The sequence below is a fragment of the Anopheles maculipalpis genome, chromosome X (genome assembly GCF_943734695.1).
Source record: "Anopheles maculipalpis chromosome X, idAnoMacuDA_375_x, whole genome shotgun sequence".
NCBI lineage: Eukaryota > Metazoa > Arthropoda > Insecta > Diptera > Culicidae > Anopheles > Anopheles maculipalpis.
Window position 1 is genome coordinate 1,943,728 of NC_064870.1, and position 13,176 is coordinate 1,956,903.

The 13,176-nt window shown below is 45.8% G+C and overlaps 4 protein-coding genes across 6 annotated transcripts in view; all 4 read right to left on the reverse strand.

Annotated features, from left to right (window-relative positions):
• Positions 1-13,176, reverse strand: part of LOC126561148 (uncharacterized) — a 506,370-nt gene that overhangs the window by 401,639 nt on the left and 91,555 nt on the right. The window lies entirely within an intron of this gene.
• LOC126567677 (dihydropyrimidine dehydrogenase [NADP(+)]) overlaps positions 1-13,176 on the reverse strand; it is a 338,650-nt gene that overhangs the window by 285,502 nt on the left and 39,972 nt on the right. The window lies entirely within an intron of this gene.
• The window catches only part of LOC126559422 (transmembrane protein 41 homolog), a 452,775-nt gene that overhangs the window by 180,528 nt on the left and 259,071 nt on the right, over positions 1-13,176 (reverse strand). The window lies entirely within an intron of this gene.
• LOC126559331 (neurogenic locus Notch protein) overlaps positions 1-13,176 on the reverse strand; it is a 66,265-nt gene that overhangs the window by 33,481 nt on the left and 19,608 nt on the right. For both annotated transcript variants that reach the window (XM_050215592.1, XM_050215515.1), the window contains exon 2: positions 6,435-6,513. In XM_050215592.1, the coding sequence (XP_050071549.1) occupies positions 6,435-6,513 (79 nt within the window). The remainder of the gene's footprint in view (positions 1-6,434; positions 6,514-13,176) is intronic.

Below are 13,176 nucleotides of genomic sequence, written 5' to 3' on the forward strand. Positions count from 1 at the left end.
AGAGAGAGAGAGAGAGAGAAAGAGAGGAGGGAGGAGGCAGAGAGGAAGGACCTCATCATTTTTCGTCTGGAACCTCTCGCGCACACACACACACGCAAAAGCCTTCGAAAAAGCCCACAGGATGTTTCATTTCTTGCCGCTGGGCCCTTCGTCGTTTGGATGCTCTTCTGCGCAAATTCCGTTGCGCGCAGCTTTGACATGTAGAGCATGAACGAGCCAGAGATAGAGAGGATGGAAAACAATTAGAGCAAAGAAGCCACACAACCACTGAATAATGCCGCAAAGGACACGAAAGTGGGAAGATGGTGCATTTTCGATGCTCCACAAAAGCCCGCAGCCAGGACGTCGACGGCGTGCTGGTGGAAAGGGGGGGGTGAATCGTTTGGCGTGCTACCACCATGTTGGGCGTTGTGAGCCCTTGTGGTCGTATCTGGGAATAAATCCCGGCCGAACGTGTAGCCGGTGTAGACGGTTTTTTGACAAAACGAAGAACAACAATGACAGGCAAAGCGACGAACCGGTTTTTTTGCTTTTATTATTACCTCAAATTCTATTGTCCTGTTGGATTTCGTTCGCGTATCACACCGTGAATTTGATTTTGGTTTCTTTTTTTTATGGGGCACGTGGATGCTGCAGTTTTTTCCCATGTTTGTTTGGGGTTGAACTATAAAATCTGCTCCACATATGTTGCAACATGGTTTGTGTTCAAATTATATGCACAACTTCTATCTAACTTCTAAAAATATTCTAATATCGCTTGCTGAGCGATACGAAAAAAAGCTTCTAAAATGTTCATGAAAATTAAAAACCTATGGAAAAAGAACTTCAAGGCAAAATCGTTGAATAAAATGTGCAATAACAACAACAAAAACCCACCAGCAAACCCTCCTTTGGGTTAACGAGAATAACGAATCGCGGTCGGTGTATGGCGCGCCACAAGAAGCATCCTCCTCAAGAAAAAAAAAACCAGCAGCACGAACATACCAGGAACCGGACCAATATAACAATAGAGAACGAAAGACAGGAGACAGGACACAGCGATGCGAGCGAATAATTTATGCAAAAAACCGATCGTACAACGGGCGGCGCGTCAGCCCGAAGCGGTCGGCCCGCATCTCAAAGTCCTCGAACCCTTTTCCGATCTGACCATAATCGGACAGTTTGGCCACCCTTGGCAAGCAAAACCCAAGCATTCCTTTCCAGCATAAAACCCTGAAGAAGGAGATCCAGAGGATTTTTCCTGGCGTTTTTCCCTTGAGATGTGTTCCCGTCTTTTACCCAGACCGATTCGTCTGGTTACGCTAATGGCAGAAGCACACAAAAATGCAGAAACGTTCCCCTTTTACATTGCGTCTGGCAGAGGAGTTGCACGTCGCAGCATCATAGCCTCCGGGGGTGAGCGTTTTGCGTCCATTTTTGCTACTAATCGGAGCGGACTTTTAATATCTCCCCCTACAGACAACCAGAGCAACGAGATTTGTTTTTTGAACGGTAGAAACAACAATAACGCTCAGTGTACTGACTGAAGAGCATAAATGTATAACCTCCCTGTTGAAAGGTAAATGAGTACATCGCGATCCGGACAATTGTAGGGGCACGCGTGGCTAACCCCTAGTGAGCCACGCGATGACGCAATCGCCACAGCAAAAAGACGAGTGAAGCCACCAACATGGCTGAAAGTCTCTTTGTGAGGTAACGAAATCTCTGAAATCTCTCCTAAAATTTAAACGAAAATCCATCCTGTGTCGTGGACTCTCCAATTAAAACATCTATCGCAAACGGATAAAGCTGAGGAGACTCTGTCCAAAACTAGCGAAATTATCAGAGCAAGAAGTTATCAGAAGGAATATTGCTCTAGAAGTGATAGGTTCAGGCACCAATTCCCAGTCAGAAGAGACGTCGGTAGGCATCACTTGACCAGAGTCGGCCCAGAGTACTTCTGCAGCAAATCAAGACTGCTCTTCTTGTGACTGGTACAACCCAAAAGTCACCTTCCCAACAACATTCCAAATCATTTTTTGTACATTAAACTCGTAAGATATATCTTAAGAATATTTCGCACCACAAACACAAACGATAACGGACCGTTTCAATTCAACCAGCTGAGTGTCTCGCGCAGAGTTAGAGTGAATCGATTGGCAAATCATAAACTACAACTCCTCATAATCTTCGCTCTCGATAAGATGTCATTTGTGTCGTTGTCTCCACCTTTTTTTTCTTCTAAGCCTTGTACGATTATCTCTCCTTAACCCCCTGCCGAGTGGACCTGGTAGGCCGGGGGCTTCAGATTTCCGAACGTATTGTCATCCCAGCCTCATCTGTTGGAAGTAGTGTCTCGAGTTTTAATCGTTCAATAAAATGAAGAACGAAAAAAAAAACCCCCACGAGCCACAACCACTTCAAAGCAACAACCCCACGCACACACCACAGGCACATTATGATAAACGACGAATATTTATTTATGGCTGGCGAGAAGGATTGTAAAAGCGGGGAAAGGATTTTGTTTGTGTACGAATCGATGCTAAAGTGACGCCCACGCCGCAGAGATCACTATAAAACTGAGACCTCCCCCCCCCCCCTTCTCCCCCGCTCCCTGTCACCCCCTTCCAAGGGATGGAAAAACACGACACGCGAGGGTATCATTTTGAGGCTTAATTTCGGCGTGATGTTCTTGCTGTTGTGTGGTTTCTTCTTCTGCGACTTATTCTTGACAATAAATTCTCAATAATAGCCTCCTCTATGGATGGGATGCTGGGACACACGACGGGTCCAGATGAAATGTGTCTTTTATCTCACCTGAAGAGCTAAATGTTCTCCAACGCCCATCCCCATATTCCACACCCCGGTTTATCTTCATTTCATTTTTTAATCCAAAATTAAAACTTAAAAAAAACAAATGGGGGCTTGCCATTAACGAACAAATTTCCTCATTTTTGCTACATTGTGATAAAAAGACACACGCGTCGTTACAGGTGATGGGGCCACGGAGAGTCCGGCCAAAAAGCCGAAGCTTGAGTAGGCGGGGGGGGGGGGGCGGTAGGTTACGCTTGTTTTTGCCGGGTGCAATAAAAGTGCAATCAATCAGTGCAGCACAGCCGCACAGTATTGGGACGGGGAGGGGGGGGACCAAAAAAACACGGCGTCTTGGTGGAGAGCAAATAAAAATGTTTGATTTACATCCTTACCGGATCGTTCCACCGTTCTTTGCTTTTCTTTACTTTTACGAGCTCGATGTGTGTGGGTTGTCGTAGCAGAAAGGCAGCATTTGTGTACGGCAAGAATCGCCAAAAAACCGATACTGTTCCGCCATCCGCATAGCTACGCACTCTTTACAGTGATGGTCAGAACAATATGAACATCTTAATATTCGATTTTCTTAGCACTAGGCTTTGGATATTTCTAATAGCATTCACAGTTTTATAATATTTAATCTAACCCGTGTTGAAAATTTCAAAAGTAAATAAGCAATCCTCAGAGAGTACTGACAGGCACCTGATATAAGCATTAACTTTGTATCGAGCACTGTCTCCATGTTTAAAACAATTCGCGATTTTGACAGAACACGAACCAGACGAACCAATCCGAACGTATTATTATTGTTCAATCTAATTTTTTTTAAACCTGGAGACATTTGTTCTATGGCCTGCGAAACACTATAATATGTTAGATTTTCTACAAAGAAAAATCCTCTTCCCTTTCAGCTCGACTATACTCATTTACGATATTGGACAAAATGTCGCAGTACTACTCTATTGACCAACACTGTCCGTATCCTACCAGGTAAGGAGCGCGAGAAACAAAAAAAAACCAAACAGACATTGAAATGAAGCGAGCCAGTGCTTCAACTGCTTTTTTCAGGGCTTTTAAAAGCTTGTTCATAAATAATTATATTCACGACGGCGGGCCATGTCGGGCTAATTTGAATAATTTATCGACATCGGGAGGCGAGAGTGTGTCCACTCGTTCGCTTCAGCTCATCTGCCGGGCTCGCGCGCGCGGGCACACACAGCAACAAGCAACCATAACAACGACGGTGCACTTATCTTTATGCCTTGGTGTATATGTATTCATTGTTGTTTTTTTTCCTCACTTTTTGTTATTTCATTTTTCTCTCTCTCTCTCTCTCTCTCTCTCTCTCTCTCTCGCTTTCTTTCATTCTTATACTCTTTTCTTAAACGTTTTAAGTATTCTAAACCTTCTTTTGCCTGCTTTCGTTTTGCTTTTCTTATAAAACATCTTCTTCGAACACTTCTTAATCGTTTATGTTTCTTCTTGTACATTTATATTTATAGCTTTTGAGTCAGCCTGCGTTCAAGCGTTCGCTTCGTTTTCATTTCCATTTTTCATGTATTATTACTTTGTTGCTTGATTTTTGGTTTTCTTGCTTTGCCGTTGTTTTTTGGTTGTGTGTTCGGTTTTTATTTGTTTCTTTCTGTGTTGTTTTGTTTCGTTTTTCTTCTTGCTTTTTTTATGAATCCACCCCCGTAAACTCATTTGCATAATTCTGGACGCGACGAAGTTCGGTGGAAGGTTGGTTGCGAGAACTTACGTTCCCGATACAACACACACATAAAACACGAAACCAATAATGCATTTCGATGTTTTTTTTCTTTTCTTCTCGGGCAAATTTTCAACATGTTTTGTTGCTGTTTTATTCGAAGCTTTTTATTTCTTTGTATTTCGATTTAAAAATAAAAAGACAAGCAGCATTAAGAAACACTTTACTTTGCTGGCGCTTTGCTTCCTATTTTATTTCCACAACTTAAATTGTTTATCTTACACGCTCTATTGCTTGTTTGTCCATCTTATTGAACTGTTTTCTTGTTCACTTCTCTCACTTTTGCTCGCTTGTTACGCTGAAACACTCTACGCTTGTGCCGTTTTTTGCTTCTCTATGCCCTTTTCGGTTGCGGTTACCGTCCTTCCTAATTGAATGCGACCGCTTACCGCTTTCCCGTGAACGAACCCACCCCGGGCCCGACCGCCCTAAGTGAGAGAGTTCGAGTCATTTTTATCAATTTACTTTTGTTTTGTAAGAGTGCGCGCGCTCTCGTAACCGTTTCATCCCATCTCTCTGGTGATACCAAAAGGATTTTAACTCCGTCCCCCCTCCGCTGCATCCACTTCGTCAGGCATCTAAACCGGCTCTTCAATATAGAGTATAGAGCCCCAAGTGTCAATATTCCACGACATGCACCCCGGAGGACAGATCGACCGAAGCTGCTCGTCTACTCCACCCACAGCATGACCCACTCCCTTCTCCAAACTCACCTCTTTCGCCAAACAGAATCTCGTTGAGCTAATGTACGAGGATCGCGAAAAGGCGCGACACAATATCTGATTGTCTCAAACATAACGCTTCTGCTCGCTTTAGTTTCTTCGGGGTCCTGCTCTTCCCTTCACCCCCGCCTCCCCCCTTCCAAGTGTTCCCCAAAGTTGTGGGAGGCTGGGGGTGAAGCAACCACATATGAAATAAAATAAACTGCAACAAGCGCTAACGAACGGGAAGAGAATCAACCAACGGCAAGAAAAAAACACACATATATGCATCGCCATGTAGCACGGCTCCACCCTTGCATGCTAAAGGGGCAAGGTTTGTGGAGGGATGAGAATTGCAACGCCAGCATACACAGACAGCCACACGCTCCGCTGCTACTAGGTGGCGAGACGCATGGGTCTCGGCGCAAGAATTTATTGCCATTATCGTCCAAGTGTTATGGTTATGACCGTTGTTCGCCATTATTATTTGGCGGGCCCCGGAACGCGCGCGTTGGCGATTTATGGCACGTTTGTCACGGTTTCGGGCAATGTTCGGGCGTTGGAAGGAGAGAAAAGTAGGTGGAAAAATAAAGCAGAAACACTCAATTCATGCTCCGGCGCGAAACACGGCGGGCTGGGGAGGGGAATGAGTGGATGACAATTCACTTTTCGCGCGGGTGGGTTTTTGCTGGGTTGGACTCCGCGAAGGAGCAACGGAAAAATGGATACGGAAAGATGTTTATATTGGAGTTGGCGTTGCTCTTTGGTCTGGGCCCCAAAAGCCAATTACCCATGGGAGAACCCGAAACTAACTGAAGGATAGACGATGAACAAAACAAAAACAACATGACAAACGCAATTTTTTGTTTTTTTCGGCATCAACAGCTTCAAGTGCTAAAGTCTTGCGCGCAGATTGGTTAATGCAAGTGTTGCCTGGTTTTCGCTGACGTTGTTTTTATTTTTACAGCCGCCATTAAACGAAGGATTAAGCTATAAAGGGACCATAAAAGGTCCTTTTCCGTTCCGACTAATGAGGGGCGAGGGAGGTTTTAATTTTTAGATTCAATGACCTCTCTCCCGCCGGTTTCGGGGTTTTTAATTGAGGGACATAAATGAGAGTCTGGCATTATGGTTCTTCAGCCTAAAGGTTTACTGGTGATTTTCTAGATACTTACTTGCAGTAGGATGCACCGTTCGGGCGGCTAACGCACGTGCCGCCATGTTTGCACGGTGACGGCGAGCACGACAGGAAACCTATAACGAAAAGAAAAAAAGAGCATAAAACAGCATAAATATTGCGGTTCTGAATCATCAGGTTCTGCTACACAGTTTGAGGTGGGACGACTTAGAATATAAACAATTTTTCCTTAAACAATAATATAAACTTCGAGAGGGAACGCATTGTAGGAATAAAGCAAAACAAACTATAAATTAAGCTTTCCCGTTCCGGATGTGTGTGTGTGTGAATGTGTGTGTGTTTGTGTTTGTAGTCATCCACATCTCCCAAACCCTTACAACCGGCCACCCCTGCCACCAACAAACCGGATGATAGGTATTAGCTTACGTCAATTGAAGATGTGTGCTTTTGAGGGCAGTGCAAAGAGAGAGTTGCACCCGTAGAGGAATGGATTCTCGGCCTATCGCGGCAGTGTTGCCTCTCTGTGTCAGCACGTGCATGCAGTTTTTTTTGACACTAGGCGTGGATTTTGTTGCCTTTTTTTCTGCAAATGGCGTGAAATTGAAGGCAAGTGACTGACAGTTACAAAACTGTCAGCAAAATGGTCTCTTGATCCAGTATTTCATGACGGATGTTTTGGTTTTGGACCATTTTTAGAATATGGACTATCTACAAACAATGGATTCTAGATTTTGAGGTGGAATAATGATGGATTGGGATTAGATCATACGTAGCAGTAACGTTTCAAGCTTTATGCGCTTTATATCACGATTAAATATCCATTTTTGTAAGGGTTTTTGAGCATAATAAATTAGAGTAAATTTGGCAACACTGCCAAAACAACGTTAAGGTTGAGACCTTATCGGTCACGGACTTACTAGACTTGCTGATACCACTTAGTTGGATACTGAGTCCTCACTATTGCCTATTGATCGAGAACTTTTGAACCTTGCAGTTTTAGAATGCACAGTGTATCTCTTCAAATTGGACTAATACTTCAACTCTTCAACCTCTAGTACATTAAATGGAGATCTAATAATTGGTGATCGTCGACAAAAATGGTTTGTTTGCAAGGCGCTTTTGAGCATCACATGCCCGCCATTATTCAATTATTGGACATCAACAATGTTCAACAGTTTTCCGCATGTAATTCGGCCTACCGACCGAGTCAAATGAGTTTGACAATACTGGCACCCCTTCCCCAAATGTGAGCCGCAAGCGTCCTAAGAAATATTCGATTTCTTCCATAAGGGTTTGAAACTGATCTGTGTGCATTAAAATTTCATTTTTTTTTCCACTGCTATTTATTATCAATCATGCACTGACAGCACGTTCCAAGCGTTCATACACAGCGCAACGTCCCCATAACGTGCAAGCCACCCTTCCAATTCCACCCTCTTCCGAATCGGTTAGAAATAGATCGGTGTACATTTGTGTGTGTGTGTGTGTCTGTGTTTATTGAGCATTTTTGCAGGCGAATCAAATAGATTAAAAGAGTGGAAGAGCGTTTGTGGAAATGGATAGGAAAGGGCGGTTCGAGTGAAGGTACATAATATGCTGACCGTATCATATCACTTGACTGCTGCGCAACTCTTCTGCACCCCAAACCCCAACAAACCCCTCTCGTGACGTGACGCACACATGGAAGCGAACCTGGACCACGATTCTTACTGTGTACGCTGACGCGCGATTCCGAATAATTGGCCGGCATTCGAACCGCAAGGCAGGCGCGACCGTCGGTGGTGGATCAGAGCGCGCGCGAGCGCGTGCCGAGCTCCGGGAATTATGCGACCCATTTGCCGGAATGACGGTGGGGCAGGCTAGAGGCAGGCCCAGTATGTGCGAAGGAGTCGGCGTGGTCGAAAGGGGCTTGGTTTCCGTTTCCAAGCGGCGTCGATTACAAATTGGCTCGTAGCGGATTTTATTCCAACGCCCCGAGGGGGGGGGGGGGGGGGGGGGGGGGTGCGCGTAGTACTGGGGTAAGGTAAAACACATATATTTGATCGCAATTTGACGCGTACAATATTTGACAAAGAGCAACTTGAAACAGCTCTTAGTCCACTCTTGAAACCTCGTCTTATCGAGCTCTCTAAATACACAAAAAAAAGACCCACCAATAACAAATTGTGTCTCGTCTAAACGTCTCCGGTTGTTCTATATCGTTGCGGGAGTCGTCTTAGATTAGAAGCGATTCTTCTTGAGCATGGAAGAAAATAATAAATAAAATTACATTCCCTTCACGCCCCACCGTCAACCGGAACAGTTGGAAGATTTGTTCCAGGTCCGGTTAATGTTCCTCCACGCATCATTGCGCGGTGACAACACGGTAAGTTACACGATTAACCGGTTGGTTTAATTTATGTTTTTTAAAGTGTCTCCCACACACGCTCTACGTTGGCAGCTTTTAATGCTTCACGCTCGATTATGCTTCACTTCAATTTCTTTTCTCCCTGAGCAAGAGGAGACAAGGAAGGATGAAATATGAGAGGAAAACCGTTCCGTGGTGAACAAGATGTCAGCCAGTCAAAATCACGCCCGTAAAAAAAGAAAGCAGGAACGATAATTATTCGTTCATGGTCGTTATCACCCCTTCCCGCTCCGGTTTGTGTCCCAAGCCAATATTGGTTTTCACGAAAAACAGAAAAATCCTTTTCCAAAATTGTTGTAGACCTGGAGTTTTATTTTTTGTTTAAGAACACAAAAAAGCAAAAAAAAAAGCATCTGTAATTGTTGGCACAAAGCCGTGAAAAGACATACATGGGAAAATCCTGGTCACGGCACCAAACCGGACGAGCTACACATACACACATACACACCCAAAATTGAACGATTTTTATGGTGTTTTTTTTTCCTCCGTTCCAGTGTGTGTTTGCCGACGCACAGATCAAAGACCAATTTTCCCAAGACGCACACACGCACAGTCGGAAAAATTCTCCTCCACAGCATTCCACCAATGCTTCCCGCGCGGGGGGTTTTTTTTTTGTGTGTGTTCTTGTTTGACTGTTTCAGTGTTTTATTTGGAGGGCCTTGATAGACCAACGCCCCAAAAAAGCCGACCGCCAGCGGCAGGGAGTCATTAGGTGAACGGGTAAAGCCCGTTCATGAGCGCATCCGCATGAATGCGGCACCGCGATGGGCACCCGTACACGGTGCATTCGCGCTGCATCGCGCGTTCGGGGTGTAGCGCAGCAATAAGTGGCTGGATAACGCCGCACCATCCAACGGGATGAACTGCTCCGGAGGAATGGAAAATGGGAGCGAAGGAAGAGGCAGCAAACGTACGACACATATGCAACCACCCAGCAGCAGCAACAATCAGACCGTTCTGGCACCGTGCATGTGCATGTGTTTGTTGCAGAGTTCCACAGCAAGTACACTGTAACCGGAGTACGTCGCTCGTTAACAAGTGGCAAGCTCGCGTTGGGTATTATTGGCCCCCTTTTCGTGTGAGATTTTCTACACGGGTCGGTCCGTCAGAAACCATGGCCGATTGATCGGTCGCAGGTGGTGTGTAAATGGGTAGTCTCGCGCTACTGGTAGCAACATAGTTGCCCGGTTTTTTTTTTTTACACAGAGCATTAATGTCATCGCAAGGAGCGCATAGCGAGGGACATACTCTGTCAGCCGCCAATTGCAAACAGATGTGTGTTTGTTGGGCGTTTGTCATTCGATCATCATCATCGGCGCGGTACAGCACCGTGGTAGCACTGATGAGTGAAATATTAGAGAAGTATAGATGCGATAAAATGTATGTATATGAGGGTCACCATTTTGTTTAATTTCGAAGACTTTATTCTTCTCGATAAGCTGAAACGTGAAGAAATATTGCTGGTGCCGTGACCAGGATCCAATAGACAAAGTGCTTGGAAAAGAGATGCCTTGAGGTGTATTTTCTCGTGGAATTCATTTTCCTTTGATCCTTACAGCCTTTATCACTACTGTTGAGGTGAATAAATAAATAAGTGGAAGCAAAATAATTTTATCGTGTTCTTTTGAGGGAGGAATCTGCTTTGGAAACTGCATTTGTTTATCAATAAAAGTTGGGGAAAGCAAATTCGCACCATACACCCTTGTGTTTGTGGTGTCTGTTTTGCAACTGTACCAACACACACACACACGCACATCCTAAATCCTGTGTGCGTGGCTATTGCTTTCGATTTTGGTGCTACTCCGTAAGCATTGAAGCGCACGTTCCCGATCCTGGCGCAACACTGTGCGGCTGTGTGTATGAATTTATGCTGCTCATGGCGGCACGTACAAGGAGAGGGAAAACCCAGCAGGGGCATACGATCAGTGTTTTCTTCGTCTTCTTCTTCTTTTCTCACTTTTTTGCCTTTCTTTCGTATGTTCCTTCCTTTATGTTGCTGTATTTAAAAAGCTGCACTTCATGCGACCGAACGCTGACGCAAAAAAGGACGGAAGGGAACCGAAACGCAACACAGCACACAACGTGGACCGGCGGAGACACATGGGGCACAGATGGGAAGGGAGAGAACCTACGAGGAAAGGGAGGGGGGGGGGGAATGGGAAGGGCGGTCCCGAAACACGACGCGAACGAACAGCTGAAAACAAACTCGTGGGAAAATGTCTCTCCGCCACTTGTTGGCATCAATCTGGATGAAATTAACGGTCGCGGGGATGGTTGGAGGAAAGGGCGTGAGGGGAAGGGCGAGAGAGAGAGAGAGAGAGAGAGAGAGAGAAAGCACGCGAACGGATGAATGAATGTTTGGTGTGAGTGAAAGAGATAGGAAAAGTCGAGAGACAATTTCCAACGGACGCCGCGCGCGCGCGCGCACATATGCGGATGGCTCCGGCAAAGACACACGGACACGGTCGAAAAAGAAATGTTAACCGACCAGCAAAAGCGAGCAGCAAACGGCGGGGCAAAACCGGAGCTTACGCAAAGTGAGTAAAAATAAAACCGATCGCGCCGGAAGACACTGCACGCACACCCATGCAACGTCCACCGAAAAAGGGGATGGAATGGGACAAGCGTATGAACGTGGCAAAGCAGAATTGGGAAAACTACTGGCTGGCATCGCCCATTGCCCGCCGCCGTGTTCCCGCAGGCGTAATCGAGCCTAAAGAATGAACGATCGAACCCGCTAATGGGGTGGGATGGAGAGAAGATGAAAAAAAAAAAACGGCCAAGGGAACATGGGTAGGGCACGCAAACCACACCGAGACACGGTCGTACAGGACGTGAAGCAAACCAAGAGACCCACACACTAATGCAGGAAATAATAATACGCGGCCCTGCGCTTTGGCTGCCGCATGATCCGAAAGGAGGGTTGATGGGCGGACGCACACGCACACACGTACACGGGGACGGCAGAGCCACGCAATCGTAAACCGCATTGGGCAATGTGAAGTACACCGAACGAGATGGAGTGGTGAAAGTGCAAAAGAGTGAAAGAGATACAGTCGGAAATTGGAAAACATCCGTTAAGGACACTCTCACCCGGGTCTCCGGATGTTGGTGGAAGAGGTGGTGAGGAAAGACTTCACTGAGATGGGCAAAATTTAGAAGGAATGTGCCACCGGGGTTTGAAGCACAGTCATCCCATCTTGCAACAGGGGACTTGGCCACCTTTGGGAAGGGAAACATCGGAGACATCGGAGCTCGCACACATATCGTCTCAGGATCCTGGTGTGAACCTTCAACGAAAAAAAAAAACCCCTCAACATCAAGTTCTCATCCGTCTCGAACCGATGAAGCGAGAGAGGACGAGAACGAGAGAGCGAGAGATCATATCATGAGGATTTTAATGGGTGAGGTCGTACACATCTGGACATAAATGTTTACCCCAAAAAAAAAAAACTGAAACTCATATCCCAGCAGAGCAGTGTGTCTCTGACGTATGTTCTCTCTATCTCTCGCCTTATGTTGCATCCTCATTTGTTACCGCCGAACGTCAAACGCACCAGAAGTTTCCGGAGTAACTGTTACAAGCTTTTTTTTGTGTATGTGTGTGTGTGTGTGTTATTATTCAACATTTCTTATGATATTGCACAGCAACGACTGCGTGCTAAGCATAACCTTAAAACCCATTCAACGCGAGCCCGAGCAAGTTGGTCCTGCGTTGCGTATCTCGCACGCTGGATTCTTGTTTTCCCCCGGGGCACACACACACGTGTGTGAATAACCTCATAAATAACTTTCTCAAACCAAACGGTGATACTGATGGTGGTAGTTGGCATGGTCGGAATAATGAGGAAAAATATGGTTGTCGCCGCTTAGAACCTTCAGCACTACTACTGCTGGCATCCGGTGGCTTTGTCAAGCACTCTGTCCGCGCACAGTGCTCAGCGGAAGAATCATGCAGCAAAGGCGAACGGAAGAGAGAAAGAAAGAGAGAAAGAGAGAGAGAGATATAGGGAAAAGGTCGAACCTTAAGGGACGGTGATTTACCGTTAGCGAATGCCACCAGCACTTGTGGAGTACATCCCGGGAAACCAGTAGCCAGTCATCTTCGGGGCACTGTCATTACCCAATTGGGCTTGGTGTGAATGCAAACCACTGCACACATACGCCACTGGAGCAGTTCTACGACCATCCACAACACCACCACCAGTTGATCCAGTTAGTGAGCCCGAAACTAACACTCGATTTGCATGCAGGTCTCTCTCTCTCTCCCTCCCTCCCTGCATTCGGCATGGGAAGTACCTACTGAGCTCCAAAACGTTTTCCACTGTAGCATTACGGGACCGTGTTTGAGAGGGTGGTGCTGTAGAAGTGG